The 24320-nt window shown below is 33.5% G+C and overlaps 1 protein-coding gene and 1 long non-coding RNA gene across 2 annotated transcripts; both read right to left on the bottom strand.

Annotated features, from left to right (window-relative positions):
* Nucleotides 1–881: 881 nt before the first annotated feature.
* LOC145614391 (uncharacterized) lies at nucleotides 882–1472 on the bottom strand. The gene is made up of 2 exons (XR_014107102.1): nucleotides 1304–1472; nucleotides 882–1134 (listed from the first exon to the last, which is right to left on the bottom strand). It is a non-coding gene; the product is annotated as an uncharacterized LOC145614391 (long non-coding RNA).
* A 1742-nt stretch (nucleotides 1473–3214) lies between these two features.
* On the bottom strand, nucleotides 3215–7059 carry LOC145614300 (putative histone chaperone ASF1A). The gene is made up of 4 exons (XM_081669370.1): nucleotides 6925–7059; nucleotides 5819–5990; nucleotides 4241–4356; nucleotides 3215–4152 (listed from the first exon to the last, which is right to left on the bottom strand). The coding sequence occupies exons 2-4, from the start codon at nucleotides 5925–5927 to the stop codon at nucleotides 3787–3789; spliced, it is 591 nt and encodes a 196-aa protein (XP_081525496.1). The 5' UTR covers nucleotides 5928–5990; nucleotides 6925–7059; the 3' UTR covers nucleotides 3215–3786.
* Between the last annotated feature and the right edge of the window lie 17261 nt (nucleotides 7060–24320).

Genomic DNA, 24320 nt, shown 5'->3' with positions numbered 1-24320 from the left:
CTAGAGGGTTTAAGCTAAGTCGGAGTAAGACTGAATATTTGGTATGTCGTTTTGGCACTCAGAGGGGGACAAGCAATGAAGTGGTGAGTTTGGATGGAAAGGATTTGACCATGAGTGAATGTTTTAAGTACCTAGGGTCGATCATCCAGAAGAATGGTGACATTGATCAAGACGTGACCCACAGGATTAAGTCAGGGTGGCTTAAATGGAGAGCGGCCACGGGAGTGCTATGCGACCGCAGCATTCCCTTAAAGTTGAAGGGAAAATTCTACAGGACTGCCATAAGACCAGTGTTGCTCTATGGTACAGAATGTTGGGCTTCTAAGAAAGAGCATATTAAAAAGATGGAGGTTACGGAAATGCGCATGTTAAGGTGGATGTGTGGAAACACTTTAAGAGATAGAATCAGAAATGAGGTTATTCGCAAGAAAGTAGGTGTGGCGGGCATTGTAGATAAATTAAGGGAAAATCGTCTGCGTTGGTTTGGACATGTAAGACGGAGACCCGAGGGTGCACCGGTGCGAAGAGTGGAAGAGTGGGACCATGGAGGGATTAAACGAGGAAGAGGGAGACCAAAGATGACTTGGTTGGAAGGAGTGAGGAAGGATATGAAGTGCATGGATTTACGTGAGGATGAAGTTTTGGATCGTAAGGGATGGAGGAGAAAGATTTATGTTGATGACTACACGGAATAATCAAATTTGGTTCATGTTAGCCGACCCCACTTTTGGGATTAAGGCTTTGATTGATTGATTGATTGATTGAAAGTAGAAAAAGAATTCTATGACTAAATAATTTTAAAATAGATTTAGATAGATGACAAAGTTTAGTAAAGTGTATATTAATACGTCATAAAAACTTCGTATTTGTACACACATTAGTAGCGAGAAAACAATAGTTCCAGATTATCAAAATTCTAGAAGTTCATTCATACTCCATACTAATTTAAAGACTAATTACACTTTTGTCAAAGTTTCTCAAAATTTCTATTGAAATTAAAAGAGGACAATTTAACTTTCATGGATTCTCAATTTCTTGGGTATAAATGTAGTCCGTGTGATCAACCATAGTGCTGTTTAACATGCAATCTTCACCGCCCATACTAGTGCAACCTTCTTGATTGATACTTGATTCCTACAAATATAAAAATAAAGTATGTTCAAAGAAATCACGATGCTATAAAGAACCTTGGTACACACGTACTAGCTTAGCTAGTTAAACTATACACGTGACTATCAATTCCGAACAGAAAGAGTAATATATCATCGGAACAAATAAACAAGGAAAGCTATAAGTTACTTACATTGGATGTTTGTGGCTTAATATCTCTAGGAACAAGTCTTGTAGCTTGAACATTTACCAAAGAAGAGAGTAAAAGTAGAGCAAAAATAAACGTTAAGAAGCATTTGGCCATGTCTACCAAAAAAAGCAATTAGAGAGAAATATAGAAAATAATAAAAAGATGAAGAGGAGAGACATTTTTATGGGAGAGTGGGCAAATAAATAAGAGAAGATTTGCATGGAATATTAAATGAAGAAAAAGAGATTGGGTGATTGGTGGGAAATGGAGATTGAAGACTAGAGATTAAATTGATCAATTAAATGAATCTTGGAATTCTAAAAGCATACAAAAAGTCAAAAGTATCATCACATACCTTACCCACCAAGGTCAATTGATGCTATAATTTAATTTCTAATTTTGCTTCCCTAGGAAACATCATCGAGTTACACTTTAACGTTATTAAGGTGAGCTGTTAAATATTTGGGTCTCTTTATTTCTTTCTTTCTTTTTTTAATCATTTTAAATAAAATAGAATAAGTTCAAGTACACTAAATAAAGTTAAGATATACTCCCTCCATCCCTATTGATAGTCATTTTTGGCAATTTTCACGGGAATTAATAAACATGAATTAGAAGTAGTAAAAGTACCTTAAAAAAGTAAATTAAATTGGAGAGAATTTTGGTAAAAAATTAATATTAATGGTGCTTGAAAATATATATATATATATATTGAGGGGAACTAATATCTTTAGTTATACATTAATAAAACTTACTCCCTCCGTCCCTAAATTACATTCCTGTTTGTAAAATTACACGAGAATTATGAGGAAAAAAATAAGACAAATAACAATAATGAAATATTTTAATGGGAAATACAACACATTAAATGATGTCTTTGAGTAAAACAAAGATAGATTAATGATTAATGCTGCCATGTCCTTTGCCAAAAAAAAAAAAGAACCAATAACATGCTTCTAATTGAAAATTAAGAACCTATCATATTCATTAGGTTAGTTATGGGAAGTACAAACTTGAGAAAAACGATGGAGAGAGAAAATAAGAGTGAGATTAGGATAGTAAGAGGGAGAAAACATTAAATATACAACAGAAAAAAAGAGTTAATTTGGGATATTTGGAAAAAAAAATTTACCAAAAATGAAAAGGAGGAATGTAATTTTGGAATACCCAAATAAGAAATCAGGAATGTAATTTAGGGACGGAGGGAGTATACATAAAAAAAACCTCCATGTTACATTGAGACGAATCTAATCCTATCATATATTTATGTTTCCCTAAAAGAACAAAATCATATCCCACATTACGAAGTAAATGAAGGCTTTTGTGGAATTATCTCCTTGATTATCAAGTGACAAAATTGTAAATAAATTTGCTTATCATTTTAAAGATCCAAATATTTGATCGTAGTGGAAATTTGTGTACCAAAGTTTGGCTTGTGGAACTTCAGTTAGGATGATATGTACTCTATATCATTTACATTTTTTTTTTTTTTTTTTTTTTTTTTGACAAAGGCATACCATTTACGTTGTTATTGGTTATAAAATACTAGTAAAATAGTACCAATCTGATAACGATAGATTCAAGCCCCCAATCCATGCCCAATTGCCTACCCAATCTCCCCAATAGACACTATGATGTTATATGTATCCGATAAAAATTTCGGACTCTATAGTAAAGTCTAATACTGAGTTTGAGTCATAAACCTTTAGTATCAAAAAAATAATCTGGTACTTTAAAAAAATTTAGCATCGGAAATATTTACTTATACCACTAAATTTTCTTACTACGTATATCTTCTGTAGAAAAAGAAAGAGAGATAGATTAACCCTTTGAGTGTTTCCCAAAAAAAAAAAAAAAAAAAAAAAAAAAAAAAAAACTGAGTAGAGGCACGAAAAAGATAGTGTACATAGAGTAGAAGTGAAAAAGCATAGCTGTGAAATACGTCCAAAACCACAATTTTTCATCAATTTGGAGTTCACTTATCAGCATAGACAAGTCATAACTTTTGCTGGTAATCAGCATACCCTGCTCCGCGACAGATCCACTCATGCACAGACAAGACGCATGAGCATGAACATTTGCGCAGAGATTTCAAAAACATACTTATAGACTTATAGTATTAACAGGAACAGTAGAAGCTAAACAATCATCAATAGTTTTGCTGAGCAAGATCGAAAGTAACCACCAAAACACATATTCACAGTTTGCTAACATCACCAAGATACAGACACAAGCTTAACACAGCTGAGTGAAAAGCATAACTTCTCATATTTGGTTCAGGTGAAATCCGCAATGACCTTCATTCTAGAGCACTCAAAAACACCATATATCGGCAGTTTGTACAGCACATTCAGCACTCTATGTTGACCTATGTCATTTCACATTCACTTCAAGCATAATGTCGTCAAAATTACTCATTGCACCTAACTATAAGTGTGGCTTGGTCAGAACTAAGCAACTACTTCCATTTTCAGAAACTGCTACAGCTACTCAGACTGATTATCAACTGATGGCGGTGGCAATTGTTCTTGCACATTGTTTTCTGTAGCATGATCAAGAGATTCTGCAGGTTGGTCTACATGCTCAGGTTGGTCTACGTGCTCACTATTCTCTGGCTGAAAATTGATAGGAAACTTAGTGACTCTTGGCTTATCAGCTAAAATATTCCTCTGAACTCTGTCAATCAAAACCTTCTGAGGTGGCTCTTCCCTCAGCTGCTCATCATCATAATCATTGTTCACATAATATCCTACTCTAATAAATTCCTGCCCCATGTATGAGCACGTCAATAGTAACACTGTGACACCAATTATATCCGCTTCACAAATTTTTGAAGGATCTGGAGGGTCAGCCTAGCACGAGGCACACAGAACATCAGGAGTGATTTAAAATTACAAGTACCCAAAATCAACAGTTACAACGTGGAAGTTTATAGATGACCTGAAGAACAAAGCGAAAGTTTCCAGCATTGACAGGTCCCACAAGAACACTTTCCAAGAGTTGGTCATATGTCTCATCTTCAGCTGATCCTACATAGATTAGTTTCCATTCCAGATCTGTCATAGAAAAATAGAACCCAATCAATCCGTTTAAAATATATATGATGATCAAAAACATCTGACAGACCAAGAATTTAAAAATGCATCATCAGGTGACATTAAAGACAGGGATAACAATTATACACGAAATGCACAATAGGCATTTGTTACTTCTACCAACAAACCCAATCATCCAAAAGCATTGATCCTACATTTCAATTCCACATACCTAATTACAAGATAGCAGGCATGTAATTAATTTTTATTTGTTTGGACTAAGAGGGTGGTAGATACCAGCATTGCAAAATGATTTAAAGGTCAAGGAACAGCCCACACTCACCCCTAACAATAATTAAAAAAAAAGGGTGGGTCAATAATAGTTCTATTGAGAAGTTATACTCATGTGAGTAGTTTACAAACATGACTCCTAGTTTACAAACATGACTCCTACTGGGTCAGAAAAGGAAGGGAAAGAGCATCTACATTTCAGACTTTAAGGTTTCCCCACATATGAGAGCAGACTGTAAGGACAGCAATGTAACCATGAGTCATGGCCATTCAAATGCTCTGTTTTTGAATCTTCTGCTGCATTCAGAGCCTCAAGAAAAACTAATTTCTATCTAATCCAATAAAAAATTTAACATAAAGGCATACCATATAGGCATATACACGTTATTGGAACATCTGGACATAGAGACTTGAGCTAAAAGTGGGGTCCGAGTATGGGCATACTACATACAATGATACAAGTACATAATAATTCGAAGAAATTCCAAATTCCAACAAGTGTTACCATGTTTGCAAATACATATACAGATGTTTCAGGTTTACTCTAATCCTGGTAATTCTACCACAAGCCCACACATGACAAGGAAATTCACATGACTCTTTTTTTTCTCTCTTCTTCCCTTCATTCTTCTCTAGACCACATTCCAATTGAAAACTAAAAAGCCAAGTACATCATAAAACCATAGTTCAATCATGTACACAATCAATCACCTTGTTTTCTTCAACTTAGTTCATAGAAAAACAGACAGAGAGTTCATGTATTTAATGTGATAAAAATCAAGCAGCATACACTCATTCATACTTCATAATTTAGCAAGATACAAGAAAGTTTGTTCAAGAAAGCTTGATATTTTTAATGTGACAAACAAAATCAATATCAACACAAAATATCCAACAAACTGCTCCAGGAATTTGTCTGCGGAACCATCATTTGAGCATATGTGCCACTGCATGCTCACATATATGAATGCGTAGATTATGATGCTTGCATATATATATATGTGTGTGTACATTCTGCTGATTTAAGCCCCCTAACTAGTTACTAGACCCAAAAGCCAAAAGGTCCAACCTCCTAAACTGACTTTCTAACTGGGGGTAGAGCAATAATCACCATGAGCAAGCAGAATGACAATATACATAGCTCAATAACAAGGTACTAATCCATCAAAGTAAAAAATAGGGAGAAACATACCATCTTTAAGTGGAACCAAGCACTCATATGAAATCTCGAATCGAAATGGGCTGAGAAACGGTGCTGGATTATCCAAGATAGCGACATTTGTGATGTTTACCGCACTCATTGCATTTCTCTCAAAGCTGAAGATGCACTGCAACAGTAAGAGCCTCAACACCAAGTTTAAAACCTATGACAAAAGATTTTTCACATTATCATCTGCAGAAAAACAACCATAGAAAGAGAAATGGTGCTATGGTATACTTGGTAGTACTAAAAAAACAAAGCCGGACTAGTTTCAAATTTAAATGTTTCGACTAATTTATCTATACCTACAAGAAATGACAATAGCAAGAAATAATGTAGTTTACAAGAGGTTTTGTTATATACACCCGGGTGAACCATACACCCATGAGTATTTGTTCTCAATTTTATGATTGTTTTTCATTTTATCATCAAATGAAGAGCAAAAACTAACCTTAGGTTACTTGGATGTACGGTACACCCGGGTGTACGTAACAAATTCTAGAAGTTTATTAGCATAGTTTATTGGCAATATAGCTTAATTGAGTAATGTTGGGTAATATTGGTAGGTAAAGATAAAATATGACTCCAAAGTTGGAATTCAAGATAAACATCGCTTATGCAAGCGGTTTAGGAAATTAGGGAAAACCCTAGATCATTCACTAGTCTTACTTCTTGGTAGAAAATTCCGAAACTAGAATGAAACAACTTGATAATTCATCAATTGGTGTAATCAATATGAGTATCATGATTCAACACAAAATCTAGGGTTTTTCAATAAACAATAATCAAAAGTCCAAAATTCAAATTCAGTCCACAAAAAACGAGTAAAACAAATGCCAAAAATTTTAACTTTTAAAAAATGAGTAATAAATTCGGAAGTTATAAACTTCATTGAATCAAAATTAAGCAAGCAAATTGTAACCCTAATAATCGAATTAAAACCTAAAACGAGAAATTACACTACAACTGAATAAGCAAGCTTCAGATCGAAGCTAAGAAACAAAAATAAATGGAAGAATAAGATCAAAATAACATCAAATTATAGCATTAAAGTAAGAAAAATGGAGGAATTTAGAAGAATTTGACGATTAATTTACCTGCGAAAGGAAGGAGAATGCAAAAGTAGAGAATTTAGTGAGAGAAAGCGAAATAGAATTGGGGAAATTTGGAGGAGGAGGGAAATAAACGAAGAAAGAGGGAGGGAAATTTAGAGCGGTTTTTTCATACTACCATTATTTGATGGCTTTTTTTTTTCGAGCCCATATTTGATTATTGGGCTTTTGAAGATTCGGGGTATGTTTATTCTATACTCGGATGTATCAAAAGTGTTCAAATTGTAAGTTATTGAGTCCTTTAAAAAAAAAAATAGTTATTGAGTGGGGTTTATTGTTAGTAAGTAAGTGTGTTGGGATGATTTGAGACGATTTACATTAGATTATTAGGACAATAGTGTATGGAATATTAGATACACTCTAATACTCGCCCTCTTAAATCTCATTGATCATTTCGAAAACAAGTTTAAACTTTGATAAAATGAATGGTAAAAGGTATTCTAAGCCATTTTGTTGACTTTAAAAGGGAAAAATTCATCCATTCTCAATAATTTTTATAGAATTTCCTCATTTTTAAAATTTATCCTCATAGTTATTTAAGATCCAGTTGTTTGGATTTTTCTAGTCAAATTTCTAATCTTTTATAATTAGAAAAAATCTTTATAATTAATGCTCTAAAACTAATGTGATCAAATTGATATTTAGTACTGAATATTATCTTTGCTACGGAGTACATCTATTTTTGCATTATGTAAACCTATACACATCTACACAAGCAGTATATTATCTTGAAACATGTCTAATGATTTACTTTGTACTATTCTTGAATCTTGAATGTTAAGACAACTCCAAATTGAAGACGTACCTACAAATGTAGAATTGTAGATACACTGTAGCTTAAACTTAGACGTACCTAGAAACGTAGATACACTCGTGTTTATAACAATATCAATATAAAAGACCAAAACCCTAATTGGAGTAATGGGACTCTTCACTTGTTTGGGCTTTGTAGACAACTACTCGCTCTGTTCCTTTATTTTTGCCCCATTGTCCTTTTTTTTTTTGTAAATTTTGTAAACTTTGACGATAAATTACCATCAATTTATAACAGATAATATTATCATGAGTGATTTTGTTAGATTCGATTTATTGCATATTTTATCAATTATCACATTTTTATAATTTTTACTTGTATGAAATGAAAATACTACCTCTGTTACATATTATTTGCAACGATTTGACATAAAGTAGAGAGGAAAAATGTCTAATCGTTGCAAATAATATGTAACGGAGGTAGTATATGTGTTCTAAGATACGTTCTGAAAAAGGTAAAAAGTCAAAGTACGGATGGAGTAGTAACTAATTAGTAGTTACCCTTCCATATCACTATCATCAAATTGGCATGAGATGAGAAATTTCGGCATACGCCAAGAACTCAAACAAATCTGTAAAAAAAAAAAAAAAAAAAAAAAAAAAAAAAAATTGGCTTTAAACCAAATTGCTAAATCTAAGACAAGTGTCGAATTTCAAACATTCCGGTGTCGAATTTCAATTGCTAATAAACAAAGCGGTGTATTTTATCCGCTTTTCTTAAATTCTACCTCTTCAAAAATGTCACCTTTCTTCTAATTTCATCTTCTTTGGTTGAAAATCTCTCAGAAAATAGGAAAAAAAAAAAAAAAAAGAGATTGAGAAAAAATGTTGATGGGTTTATTGAGTATTCAATCGATAATGGATATGGCTTTGGCTGGTATTTCATTGATGATTGGTCTTGGTATTTTCGGCTTCATTGCATCTGTTCTTTGTTCTGCTGCCTTTTTTCAGCATGCTAAGCTTGTTTCTGCTTGATTTTCTTAATGCCCATTTTTGGATTCAGGTATGATATTACCCTAATTTGATTAAATATGCTGATTTTTGTTTGTTAGTTTTAAAGGTTGAATCTTTATAATGAATATGAAATTGTCCATGATTTGGAAATTGATTATGATTAGGTGTTGAATTAATTTGTCTTTTAATTTTTGAAGTTACTGTGCTTTGACATTGATTTATTGGATCAAATTTGTTATTATTTGAAGTTTATACAATTTCTGTTGGATTTTGGGTGAGTTTTTGTAATGTAATAATAGTATAGTCAAATCAAATTAGTTGAACTTTGATAAATGATGATTTTCAATAATTTCCACAAATCTGCCTCCCCTTTTGCCAATTTTGGGTTTTATATTGTGGTTCTTGTCAATTTTGTTGCTCATTAAGCTGGTTGTTCCAAACATGATGCTATGGTGTACGGGATTCGATAGACTAAGCTAGTTGACATCCAATCATCCAGTCCATCAAAGTACAAATCATTTAACATGCAGTTATCAAGCTTGTTACTGTGAGACCCGGTGGCCTTAGAATAAAAACATTAAGATTTGAATTTGTTAGTTATAACTCACAAATGATGGTGAAAATGATGAGAAACGATGACATATTGTTCGTTTCTTGGGTTCAAATCCTACAGTCTAGCCTTAGGGTTAGTTATTTCCATGATAACAGCCAGACCTCTAACTTGCAGTGACATTTGTTATTCACATGGTAATGTCCGGAGCTGGGCTGAAAGTGCTAATTGAGAACAAACAGAATTGCAAAGAAATTGCTTTGTGTATTACTGTGGCCAAACTGAGTCAGTTGCTCTTTCTCCCCCCATTTCCAACCGCAGCCTGAATTCCATTGACATCTGCTGCAGCAGTTGATGAGTCTGAAATTCTTTACATGATGGATGCAACACTGCTCACTAGTTTTGAGAAACCAGCCTGGTGATTTTAACCAGTTGCTTGTCCTATCTTTGCCTGTATAAGCTTTTCCAAATATTGATCACTGTGCCTTGAAGCCTAAGCCAAAGGGGTTTGAGTTGCGTCAATGGTAGGCTAATGCATTCAGAACTCACCAATGTCTGATCCATATGAATTTGTGAAAGCCAAACTCATGAGTCATAACCATGATGGAACTTCTCAAAGAGATGAAAGCTGTTGAAAGGAAATAAAGAAGGCTTATGGAAGGAAGTAATTAGGGAGGGAAGGAGAACAAACTACAGAAACGAAGGAAAAAGGGATGAAGGAGTCAAGGCCGGAATATTTCCTAAAAACTGAACTTTTGGTACTAATATGCCATGATATTGACACATAATGCAAAACCCTGCCAAACATCATGTTTTTAGATACCCCCCCCCCCCCCCCCCCCCCCCCCCCCCAAAAAAAAAAAAAAAAGGCACTTGGTGAAAGGTACTAGCCGACACATTTTCCTCCTTTTGCATCCTCAACATTCTAGTATAATGTCTCCAACCTTGTGTAAATGTTGCCATTCCTAACATTACCAGTCTAGAGATGTAATACATGATAGATTGAACTCCCAAAGGACTGGATTGTGAAATTCGCCTGATAAAGAATAGTTGTTATCTAAGACACTTTAGTCTTACTATTTCAAGGGAGATATAAATAATGCACTCTGAGACAGCTTAAACATCAAGTATACAGCATTAGGATTAATCAGAGTAATCACCAGATCAGTGACCTTTGTTAGGAGTTAGGATAGTCATTTCCGGATAATCAATAGCTGTATTCTAATAAGGTGATTTTGTGCACTAATTAAATGAAAAAAGGCCGGTGTAATTTTGGCAGTTAAAGTTCAGATAGACGGTAATATTTTACTGTCACTAATAGAAAAAAACCACCAGTAATCATCACAAGAATTATAGGGCACTAGCTTCAGGCACCCAGGATCCACTGAGCAATGAGAGCATGAATGTTATTTATACTTTGGCATCTGTAATTTGTCTAGGTCCTTTTATTGGGTTTTCAGGATCCACTGAGCAATGAGAGCATAAATGTTATTTATACTTTGTCGTGATGAACCAGCAGTAAGAGTGTATGATTGGATTTGCGCAGTAAATCAGTTGGGAAGCTCTAGACATAAGACAGAAAATAAGTTGGGGGGTTAAGGGGCTCTCTCTCTCTCTATATATATATGATCATGGATTATGTGAAGAATTGACAATTATTTTTTTTTTTTTAAAAGCATTGTGTAGTTAGCTTTGCGAGAGCGTCAAGTCTCTTGAATACTTTATATCTATTTTTATTGTACTTAATTTTACTTTATCAATCAAAATCATACTCGTTGAAATGAGAAGTATACATTTGTTCAAAAGTTACTAAGATTAGGAGTTAACTTTCAGTTATCTTTACCTATTGCTCTGTTTTTTTTTTTTTTTTTTTTTTTGCGGATTTTGAAAATTTTATTACTTTAATCTTACCTTAAATTGATCCCGCAGGGCTGTAGGGTGCATGCTTTCTCTGGAATGACTGGACAAAATTGCGGTTCAATTTGTTTTCATCCGTTTAAAGTTGGGTAGGCTGCTGTTGTAGAATAGTTTCTACTAATTAACAATGTGCGAAATGGTGCATGAAGATATGCATGTCATAGTCAATGCACAATATTAAATGTAAATCGCATCCTCTATGGATGATGTATTGATGCACTCAAGAATTCTCTGTATGCAAGTTTGTGGTGATTTCAGGGTTCAAGTCGAGAATCTGTTGTTATACTGCCCATGTGTTAATGCATTCATGAATATTAGATATCCAGTTTTTGCTGAGTTCAGGTTTAAAGTCGAGAATCAGAATCTGCTGGGAAAATGATGTAAGTTATACTGCCTAGTGCCTACCCCCGTCCCCCTCAGTTGCTCCCTCAGACTGGTGTGTGATATCTTCTGCAATATAAGATAGGCTCCCAAAGGCTTGAATGATCCAATAAATGCTAGGATATGGATTGGTGGTCGTACCTCCACAACAGAAGCTTCCCAGGAAGCTAATCGTTTGTCCGTGATGGCGGCTAGGATATGATCATACGTGACCTGAGCAACTTGAGCCATATTTCAACGGAAGAACCAAATTGGGTCGATTTGGGGATGATGTTAAGGAAAGCCAACCAATAACTAAAAATATTAGGCAAAGTATAACCAGAAAAGCCAAGTTGAAAGGAAAGTCTGTTTGGAAATACATGGGTCATGGGCATTGGTGTTTTAGTATATTGCATCCGTTTTTTTAGGGACTTGAGGTTAAGATCATGCCAAGGTTTTGTTGGATTTACAGGGACTGGCAAGATTTTCATTTTCCCGGAAGATTCAACTATAGGAATCGTCGATGACCCAACATCACAGCCTAGCCTCAACTGGACTTGGGGAAATATCATGTTGTTATCTCCGTTCGGAGTCTTATGTTACGTATGCTGTTGCATATATAGCTACTTAGCTAGTGAGGTATGTCATGTGTAGGTATGTCATGTGTATCTTGTCTTAACACTGTCTATCATAGTATCATATACTTTCGTAGTTTCGTATACAATAGCATATACCTAGTATGTTTGGGAACAAGCTAGGAGTGGAAAAGAAATTAGGAGCACCTACTGAAGAATTGTTTTTAATATTTTCAACTGTATAATAGAAGTACAACTCTGGATAGGAAAGATTACTTGGGGATTGTAAAAAGAAGCGAGGTAAGGAGGACGGAAAAATGTGGCATATATAAGATCATCGACCACCTATGATCTGGTAGGAAAATAAGAAAAACTTGGTACAATCATGTATAACCAATGAACTTAAACTCTATGCTAAAATCACACACACCCTAACGTCCTACGTCGAGAATATGCGCCACTGGGGCATAGTACAAGTAATTCATGTATTCTTCACTGAGTGGAGCGGGAATTACTTCTTTGTATTGATTATTGGGTTGATCTCCGCTACCATAGACGAAGGCATCCGTCAGATTTCTATTCCCATCGTAATACACTATGTGTGCCCTCCTAATCATAAACCCCCCAATTTCCGGCTCAATACCTGGCTCTGCAACCCAAATAATTCGCCAATTACTCTTGTCGAACATTGTAGGGATACCAGTATTCTTACGATATCGTATCTGTATGTTATTGATTTCGATCTGAGGTGACACAAATGGCACAAACGTTTTAGTAAGAGTCCCGTAAACTGGAGGCCATTTATCTTGCCGAATACTGGCCATATTAACAAACTCAAATTTTGTAGAAAGTGCGGTGACCTGTATCTTTTGTAGCATTATGTTATAAAATTTGCGAATATAGTGAGTACCATAACCACTCCTCGCAAATGAAAATATATCTTGAGCTCATCTTCCAAATCATTCAACTCACCCTGTTTATTTTTCAGTTGCTCCCTATTCTTACGCTTTAACTCCTCGATTTCATCTTGGTTCTTCTTCTTTGTGTCAACCTGTTTGTTACGCTCCTTGGACAACTCCTTATGCTAACGCTTTAACTCATCGATTTCACCTTGTTTCTTCTTACTCGCGTCTACTTGCTTTTCATGCTCCTTCGTCAACTTTTCTTTCAATTTCTCAATCTCATCATCCTTTTCCTTTCTCTCATTGATTTCTTCTTGTTTCTCCTTCGTGTCTTCCTGCTTCTTTTTCGACAACTCTTCTTTCAATCTCTCAATCTCGTCATCTTTCCTCTTGAACTCTTCCCTTTTTTCAAGCAAGATTTCCTCTATCTCCTCCTTATGTTCACGCTTCTGGTTCTCCAATTTCATCTCTAACTCTCTTATTATTTTTTCTCGTCATCACTTGAGTTAACTGGCTTTACGACGTCCAAAGGACGGCCATCCACAAAGTCTCTACGGGCCCATCGAGTGTTGAGCGAAGTATTGACACCGTACTTGGACCAATCGAAGAGATCAAACATCCTATAATACTCCACTTCTAAGGCCGCAGCTGTGACTGCGGCCGTAGCAAGGAAACAAAGTCCCTCGCGATTAACAATCACTCATGAGTTGAAAACATCTTTGATTAGTGTCTTAAAACAATGTTTAAATTTTGTTTAGCTGAGTGCTTAAAATCTATTACCTTTTACTTGAAAGGTTATAGATTTACTACTGTTGAAGTTATATCATAAATGATCTGCAGGGCTGCAGGATGCCTGCTTTCTCTGGGAATAATTCTGGACTAAAACGTGGCTTAATTTGTTTTCATTCGTCTAATTTGGGTGGGCTGTTGTTGTAGAACAGTTGCTACTAACAATGCAAAATGCTGAATGAACATATGCATGCCATGGTCAATGTTTATACAATACATAATGTAAACTTGCATCCTCTACAGATGTATTGATGCACTCATGAATTCTCTGTATGCAATTTGTGGCAAGTTCAAGGTGAAAGTCGCGAATCTCTCATTATACTGTCTATCTTGATGCACTTGTGAATATTCTATATGCAAATTTTGGTGGGTTCAGGGTTGAAATCAAGGCAAATTATGTAAGGAAAATTTGCAAATTGCAGCTATTTAACGTTCGTATTTTGCAAATTGCAGCCTTTTTTTTAAAAAATTGCAAATTGCAGCCCAAAAGTTCATATAAATTGTAAATTGCAGCCCGATTTAACTTTTTCATCGGTTTACAAGTTGAAAAATCTTCGATTAAGATTTTAGGGGCCATTTTAGAACTTAAGGGGCCGAATTGAACTCGGAATTTGCAAAAACATAACGCAAGTATCTCGTTTTGCGTAACAAAAATGTATCGATTTGTAGAATCAGTAAATATGAGACACTCACGTTATTTTTTTGCTAATTCCGAGCTCAATTCGGGCTCCTAAGAGCTAAAATGACCCTTAAAACCTTAAGCGAAGATTTTTCAACATATAAACAGATGAAAAAATTAAATCGGGTTGCAATTTACAATTTATACGAACTTTTGGGCTGCAATTTGCAAAATACGAGTTTTAAATGGCTGCAATTTGCAAATTTTCCATTATGTAAATTATACTGCCCGTCCTCTCGGTTGCTCCCTCACACTTGTGTGCACATCATATTCCTCTGCAATGTTTTTTTTCACATCAGGACATCTTCTAGTTGCCCAAGAAGCTAGTCATTTGTCTGTGATCATGGCAAGGAACATACATGAGAAAATGTTGAATATTCTTTTGAGGAATCTTAGTGTGGATGACTTGTATAACTCGATTCAAATTCCAACTGTAGAACCAAATTGGGTCAACGTGCGTAGTGATGTTAAGGAAAGGCAACCAGAAACCAAAAGTAACCATAAGCAAATCATTGCCAGAAAATCTCAAGTTAAATTCAGACGAATCTGTTAAAATAATTGATAGCAGTAGAATCATAACAAGAATAACATCTGGTTTTTTTTAGTGACTTGAGCTCAATCAATGTTTTGCCAATGCTTTGTTGGATTTACAGGAACTAGCTAGCATTTCATTTCCTTGAAGATTCAACAATAGGAATTATCGACCCAGCATCACAGCCTAGCCTCTTCTAACTGCTTGGGGAAGTCTCATACATGTTGCGACTTCTGCTCTATGTTGTAGCGTCCTTGAAAGGTATGTCATGTGTAGTTACTTTCATGTAAATCAATTACGTAGTACTACATAAGACAGTATATCAACTCTATAATACAACTCTGTATAGGACAGATTAACTTCATTGGCATTTTTTTTTATAAATAAGTATATACTGTATAATCAATATAATGTATTATAGGGACTTGGGGATTTGAATTACAACAAAGTATACATATTTATAGATTGGAGCACAGCACACCTAGGTGTAAAAATAGGAATTCAATACATTTTCTTGGGTATTCAACACTTTCCAATTTAGTTGGCATTTTGACATATATAAAGTATAAACACGCTGCACATTATTGGTGTAGTAACACTTGATTTTATTCCTTCCAACCAATATACTACGCCAAATTATAAAAAAAAACTTATTATTACATGTTGAAAGCACACATGCTTTGACCTTTATCTTATTCACTTATTGCCCATTGCCTCAACAACCATCTTAAGGGAGAAAGAGAGGGCGGTGAAAGAGTTCAGAGTTTACATGCCATCACCAGGCAAGTTGAAGGCAGTGTAAAAGTATACCAACCTAGTACCGACACCTACAATATGTTTTAGCTCAAGAGGGCCAAAGTCTTTAATGTTTTCAAGAGGACATGGAGACGGAAAGATAACCTTTTGGTCATAGGAATTTGCAAAATAGGATTCTGCGAAATAGTCTTCACTACTGCCTTCGTAGTAAGCCATAGTCCATCTTGTAGGTCTATATTCTAATTCTGTATCGCTTAATGTGGGGACTGCGACCTCCATAACTCTCCAATTTTTGCAGTCAAAATATATGTATTCATGATCGCTTGATGAACACATAAGTGTTATTTGTGGAAGTGCTGACGACTTATTTGGCTCGATTGAATTCAAAGGTATAACCATGTCAGGAGCCCCGGAAGGGGGCCAGTTCATACGCTCATAATCCAAGTTGACACTTATTGTCACTGGAGGTATGCTAATCCACATTTTCTCTGCCATTTTGGAAAAAAACTCTGAAGTATTGCTTAACCCACTCTTCTTAAATACATATAGTTCAAGTTCCTCCTCGAAATTTTGTGCCTCCTCATCCCTCTTGTTCTTGTAATCTTCCCAATGCTGCAACTGAATTTCTTCACTCATCTTCAACTCTTCCTGATTTTTGAACTCTGCCTCCTCTAACTCGTCTCTATGCACTTGCTTCATGTTCTCAATCTCCTCTCGTTTTCTTTTCGATTCCTCCTCTATGTTACACTTTGCCTGCCTTAACTCCTCTTTCAATTTCTCTATCTCATCTTGTTTCCCCCTCAACATCTCATCCTTTTTACCCTCCACCATCTCTAGCTCCGCTTCATGCTTACCCTTCTCCTCTTCCCATTCCCTCTCTTTCTCGACTAATTTAATCTTGTACTCATTTTCATCTCGGTTGCCATCCCTCCAAAATTCTATGTCATCTTGTTTCTTCATCAACTCTTGCCGCCTTCTGCGCTCCACCTCATTCATCTCCTCTTGATACATGCACTTCAATTTTTCTCTCTCCTCAACTTTCTCAATCAATTCTTTCCCCTTTCTTTTCTCCAAGGCATCCAATTCCTCCTCTTTCGCACGCTTCAATACAACTATCTCCTCATCTTTCATCTTCAACTCTTCTTGTTTTCTAATCTCAATTTCTTCCAATACCTCTTGATGTTCTCTCTTCATTTTCTCCATCTCCTCTTGCTTCTCCTTCAATTCCTCCTCTCTTTTACCTTCAACAACCTCAAACTCCGCTTTCATTCTATCAATCTCCATTCTTTTCTTCCTCAATTCCACCTCTTTTTGGTACTCCACCTCATCCACCCGCGCTTCATATTTTTTCTTCTCCTCCCCCCATTCCTTCTCCTTCTCCCTCAACTCCACCTTATACTCGCCGTCATCACCACTGCCATCCCCTTTCATCGATTCTACTATATCCAAGGGACGGCCATACACAATATCTCTTCGAGCCCATCTAGTTGTCAACGATGTTTTCACCCCATACTTAGACCAATCATAGATATCATACATCCGGTAGTACTCCAATTCCATCTCTAGAGCCGCGGCTGCTTTAGTTGGTAAGAAACAAAGCCCCTCACGATTAACCATTAGCCCGGAGTTGTAAAGATCATTGGTTAGTGCCTTCAAATGATCACCCCAAATCTCTTTGTCCCCAATCTTCAACGCTTCATATTTGTTCCCGACCTTTATATTGAGATCATGAATATAGTTCCAGTGCTTACTTTTCACCGGTAACATGTAAAGACCATCCAACTCATACACTTGTATCCCGTCGCCTGTGTCATAACATCCGACGAAAAACTTGTCTGACTGCATTGTGTAAGCTGCCATTTTCAATAGAAACTAGAAACTATAGCAAGAATAAGAAGGGAGAAGTTATAGATTAAAGGTAGTGGTCTATATTTTTATGCTTTAGAAAGCATATATTTATAAGGGACTACATATAACTATAACTAAGCTGGAATTTTGGAGAATAGATAATTATTTAATCCATCCATTTGGTTTTGTTTATGTTTATGTAGAGGCGGCTTATATTGCCAAGTTGATTTATTTGACAATTTATGTTCATAATAAGTTAGCAAAGCTCGTTGGCAATTGTCAGTGGTTGAATCAAGGCAGCAGGCATTTCTTGACGTAATAATCTAATAATATTACAAGAAAAGAGCTTAAAACCGAACTAAAAATCCAATAACAATAGCAGAAATTGCCTATATTAATCCAACGTTATGCGGTTCTCTGGGAATAATAATCTCACCTTTGGAGGTTATTATATTTAACTAACCTAAATGATAGGTTACCTAACATGTCATTTAAGAAAGGTATGCTATCCATCCTAAATTGACATTTTATACTTCTTCTGTTCAAATTAAGTTGAAACATTTTGGTTTTTGACACTATGTACAAACTTTACTTTGACTAGCTAGCTAGTTTTTATTATTTAAAGGTACAAAAATGATAATCATTAAAGATCTTGTTAAATTTCACTCAATGTATTTTAAAATATCAACTCTTTATAGGTTTTTTTCTTATTGATAATTAGAGATTATTACGGATGAATATATGCATTAAAAAACGTGTTAACTAAATAGAACAGAGAAAATATATACTTTTATCTGTTTCATTTTGACCAAATATATCTGTCAATGCAAAATTTTAGTAATTATATTTTTAATTATTTTTATATCGTAGTAGGATATATTATAAAAGGTTGAAACTATACAATATACTGTAGCTATATAAGACATGAAAAAAAGTCACACAAGGAGAACGACATGTTTTTTTTTATATTAACTTGATAAAGACATTGTAATAAGTCTAGACTATGATTTATACAATGTGTGTATTAGACTTATAAAATTTCCTTCTCTTCTCTCTTTTAACCCGTATTTCTCTAAGTTGCACGAGACAGAAGACTAGTTTGAAATGTCCGTGTTAGATGATTAGCCTTGTGCCGATGCCTAAAATGTATCGTACATCCCAGTATTGATAGTACTTAAGGTGGTCAGGACGACAAGGGATGGGAACAGACCGAACAGTCTCCATGCCTTGAAAGAACTTTTCCTCGTAGCTACAATTTCCACCGGCGTAATAATAAATTACCCTCTCTTGATAATCAGGATAACTGTATAAGCAATCTGCTACTAGAAGAGCTTTCCAATTGTTCAAGTCAAAGTTGCTGTAGTAAGCCTTCCCACATTTCAAATATTTCTTTCGGATGTTTCTACTGTGTCATTTTTCAAAAAATGACACCATAACATGATGATGTGTCATGTTATGATTGGTCCATTTTTTATTTATTTTTAAAAGCCTAAATATACCATACATGTATGTATTATAAATACATGTATTTTTTTAAAGAATATGTAATTATAGCTTTTTAAAATCTATTTTTTTTTCTTATTAAAATGATTTTACAAAATTAAATTATAATTAAAATCTAGAAATAAAAAAAATTCATCATTGTTCATCATCAATCTTGTAATTAACCCACTACAATAATCTTGTAATTGTTCATCATTGTTCATCATCAATCTTCATTCATGATAGTAATTAACCCACTACCATAATCTTGCATTATCTATTTGCAACGAAGATCAAAATTCTGAACAAAATTCCATCCAAATTCGTTTACAAATTTTGTTTTAAGGTTCTATTGATTATTTTGATTGATGTAAAAATGATATTATTTGATAGTTTTGAGAATGAAAAAAGCATTAGGAACGTGTATTATGATGATGTAAAATGCCTATCTTTCATTTTTTTAAACGATGAATGGATAACGAGGGTTTGCTCTTCGATTTAGAGTTCGAGTTTTTTTTTCCCGCACTGTTTGATCTAGAATCTTGTTTTCCGATTTTTGTAATCTGTTTGTGGTTAGGTAATCACCTATATTTAGTTAGGTCATTACCTTAAAAATTTAGTTTTACTTTTGTAGTTGGAATCTACTTGTACGCTAATCGTATAACAAAAAAATAATTTATGGAATTTTTATCATATAATTTTAGCAAAAAATATTTTTGGGATTATTATCTTATTATATTTTGAAAAAAATATTTTTGGAATTTTTATCATATCATTTTAGCAAAAAATATGTATGGGATGATTACCTTATTTTATTTTGGAAAAAATATTTTTGAAATCTTGGCATATAAATTAGTGGCTATAATATTGATATCATATATCATATATTTATATTTTGTTTACAAAGTTATACAAATATAGCTTTGTTATATGATTTGCCCGTTTATTTAGCAATTTTATAGAGAAATATTCTCTCTCAAATCGTTAATGACATTTAAGAGAATATTTTTTTTAAAAAAAATATCAAAAAACCTTCACATATAAGAGTTTACCAAAAAAAAAATTAAAAATTAGCTTTTGTTGTTCACCTTTTTTTTTTTTTTTTTTTTTTTTTTTTTTTTTGTTATTAGCTATATATTGTTCTTTATCAAATCTTATGTAATGACCAAGGATAGTTTAATTCATTACCTAACCCACAAACAAATTCGAGAAAACTTTTACGAACGAAACACTAAAATAAAAAACTGCAAAAAATAAAATACAAACACACAATTTGTTTTCAAATTTTTATCACGATTTTAGTCGGGATTTGCGAATTTATTAACAACTAACATTGAATTTGGGAATAGGGGGCTAATCTATGATATGATTCATGAACAATGATGAACGATATGATCGAACAATGATGAACGATGACGATCGAATGATGATGAACAATGATGATGAACGCATATGAACAAAGATCGAACAATGATGAACGATAATGATAGAACAATGATGAACGATGATGATTGAACAATGATGATGACGAACGATGACGAACAATTCTTATCACGATGGTTTCTAATTATAATTATAAATTTTAAAATTAATTTATATTATAAAAACACATTTTTATAATTATGTATTTTTTAAAAAGTGCATGTATTAAAAATAATACAAAAAACAATAAAATTTAAATACAATGTGGACATTAAAAATAATTCAAAATGAAAATAAAAATAAAAATACAAGATATAGGCCAATTATATTTTGCCACATCATTAAATTGTGGTGTCATTTTTAAAGAATGACATTGTAGAATTTTTAATAATTTTGGTATGTATGCGTAATAAACCTCGGTAGAGGTATAACCATCCTTGTATCCATCATCGAATGAAATGCTAATTTTGGAACTGGGTACTGATAGCTGCATTATTTGCACCTTTGAAAAGTAGTATTCATCCAAACTCAGAAAAAATTCTTTTTTTTATTTCATCTTGTTTGTCATCTAATTCTTTCTCCAGTATGTCAATCTTCATCCGAGTAATCCTCATCCTCCTCATTCAAGTTATCATCATCCGAGTTATCTTCATCCGATTCTCTCAATTTGTTGTTGCAGGCCTTGCAGCAGCCGTGATTTGAACCTATATCCATGAGCGGCCGTCCTCTGTACGAGCCCATCTAGTGTTCAACGATGTCTTGACATGGTACTTAGACCAATCAAAGAGATCAAATAACCTAAAGTACTCCACTCCTAACACCATTGTTGTGACCCTTGTCGCTGTTAGGAAACAAAGTCCCTCGCGATTAACCATTAGTTGCGAGCCATATAGATCCTTGATTAGTTTCTTCAATTCAGCCCTTCTAACTTTTTTGCACCCAATTTTCAACCCCTTGTATTCCTCCTTCGGTCCTATACTAATTCGAAGATGGCTCCAATTCTTACGTTTCACCGGATATATGTAAAGACCGTCTATCTCACACACTTCGATTGATCCCTTTTTCGTACATCGTAGGAAAGTTTTGTCTGACTTCAATGATCGATAGGTAGAGTATTTATACAAAACCTATGCTCATAAGATTGGAAACAATATTCCTAAAGATATACTAACATAACCATAAACCCTAAAGATATATTCTCAAAATAATATCTTAACATAAATAGCCTAAATATATTATTCTCTGAATGATATCTACGGAACATATATCACACATATATTTTCCGATATCTCTAACTAACACCCTCCCGCAATCGTAACGACAGTAACACGAACGTTGCTCGATTATTATTGATCGATAGGTAGAGTATTTATACAAAACCTACGCTCATAAGATAAGAAACAATATTCCTAAAGATATACTAACATAACGATAAACCCTAAAGATATATTTTCAAAATAATATCTTAACGTAAATATCCTAAATATATTATTCTCTGAATGATATCTACGGAAAATATATCACACATATATTTTCCGATATCTCTAACACCCTCCCGCAATCGTAACGACAGTAACACGAACGTTGCTTGATTATTATTGATCGATAAGTAGAGTATTTATACAAAACCTACGCTCATAAGATAAGAAACAATATTATATTATTCTCTGAATGATATCTACGGAAAATATATCACACATATATTTTCCGATATCTCAAACACAGCATAATCATTTCTCTCTCTAATTCTACACTTACATACGACTGATATACGGCGACATACATAATACCGCAGTTTCGAGTTTACGTACCAGAAACCCAACCTAATTGTGGCTGTGCACTCCTGATAGATAAGCCAGCTACACACAAATTGGAACAAGAGAAATACTTTTTTGAACTGAAAATTTAACTGAGAAGAGGTAGAACTAATTAACAAGATGCACTTCTCTACGCTTTGGAATTGTTTATAATGTATATACTGTTAAGAATATAGGAGAATATATTATAAACTTTTATAAATCTATCTTAGAATATCACTTAGATATATTATTATCCTAAATTTAATATCATAAGATTTATATGGAAAATATATAACAATAATATATTCTCCTATATTCCTAACATATACTTATACTATATATATATATATATATATATATATATATATATATATATATATATATATATATATATATATATATATATATATATATATATATATATATATATATATATTTGAATGGGATACTTATACTATATAGTATATAGTGTAGTGGTTGCTTAATTGTAAACTTTTGTAACGAACCCTGTTGGACGGTACTTTTTGTTTATACAAAATAGTTTATGACTCGACTACCAAAGCGATGTTTCAATTTGTTAATTTTTTTTTTGAAAACTTTCAATTTGTTAATTTGAATTTCACATACACATACAATATTGAATTACTTCCTCTGTCTCCAATTGTTTGTCCCAAATTATAAATCTACTTTACTAAAGCTTTGGGTAAAAAATGGTGCACATGGGTTGACACAAATAACAATGAGGAGAGAGATAGAGAGAGTGCAAGTAGGAAAACATGCCAAAAATAGTATGAGGCAATCTTTTTGGGACACCTTGAAAAAGAAAGTGGAGCAAACAATTAGGGATAGAGGGAGTATTTGAGTATATATAAAATAAGTAGTATTGATGTTGATTTGGAAACAACTACGGAGCATTTAATTTGTTAAAAATTTACGTCTTTTGTAATAGTCATATAAATGTAACCAAATTTTTGGATTTGAGTTGGTGTCTTGAAATTTTAAATATGGAAACCGAGTAAATGGGTAACCTAAAAAAATATTTCATAACTTGCATGTGGTTTATTGAGCAATATTAGAGGTTTGACCAATTTAAAAAGCTAATTTGGATGTTTGGTAAATAACTTATTAAAAGAAATTTTTGGTTCCAAAAAGAGATCTTTTACCAAAACGGCTAATTTGACAAAATTATTTACCAAAACGGCTAATTATGAATTTTAATTCCAAAACTAGCTAAATTATTGACTTGGAAGTAAATTAGCTATTTCTTTTTCCTTAATTTGCACCGGTTTTTTGTTTTGGGTTCACTTTATTGTTTTTTTTTTTTTTAATTATTTTTTAAATTTAGTTTTTTGGTTTTATTTTAAGTTTGTTTTTAGGAATTTTTTTAAGTTGGAAAATTTAACGATATACGGAGTACAAATATACTTATTTTTTTCGTCTAGATCGTATCATTTAAATTTGGAATTTCAAGTAGTATTGTTCTATCAACACTACCGCAAATTTATACAACAATAAGGGTTTTTAAGGTATTGTTCATCTTTTTTCATGCCTATTCATTATATGCTCTCTGTTAATGTTAGCTAATTTGAATATTTTTGAGTTTAATGTGTACAAATGTACAATAAATCAAATTTACACATAATTGTGTGAATATAATGGTAGACAATGAATATGTTCTCAATTGTATTTTTTATTTTTATTTTTTGTTAATTGGAAATTTGAAACAATGTTTTTTTTTTTTTTAAATGTTGATGCTTGCACCTTTGAACAAAGTAAAGTCTCCAGAGAATTGTTGCAAATATATTATGTTGAATGTTAATTTTCAAATTAATGGAATTTTTTTTTGGTGCATAACAAGGGAGAGCCCCTAACAAAAGAAAAACACATCAACAGACATTAAAACAAAGAAAGTAAAACAAACAAACACAGAAAACAAAAACACACCCTACAAAAAACAAGCTTAGCTAGCTACCCTCTCATCATTGGATATCTTAAATTATGGC

Source organism: Chenopodium album, chromosome 1 (assembly GCF_948465745.1).
Source record: "Chenopodium album chromosome 1, dcCheAlbu1.1, whole genome shotgun sequence".
In the NCBI taxonomy this organism is placed as follows: domain Eukaryota; kingdom Viridiplantae; phylum Streptophyta; class Magnoliopsida; order Caryophyllales; family Amaranthaceae; genus Chenopodium; species Chenopodium album.
Note: the sequence above shows the minus strand (reverse complement) of the source record. Positions and strands in the feature narration are given on the sequence as shown.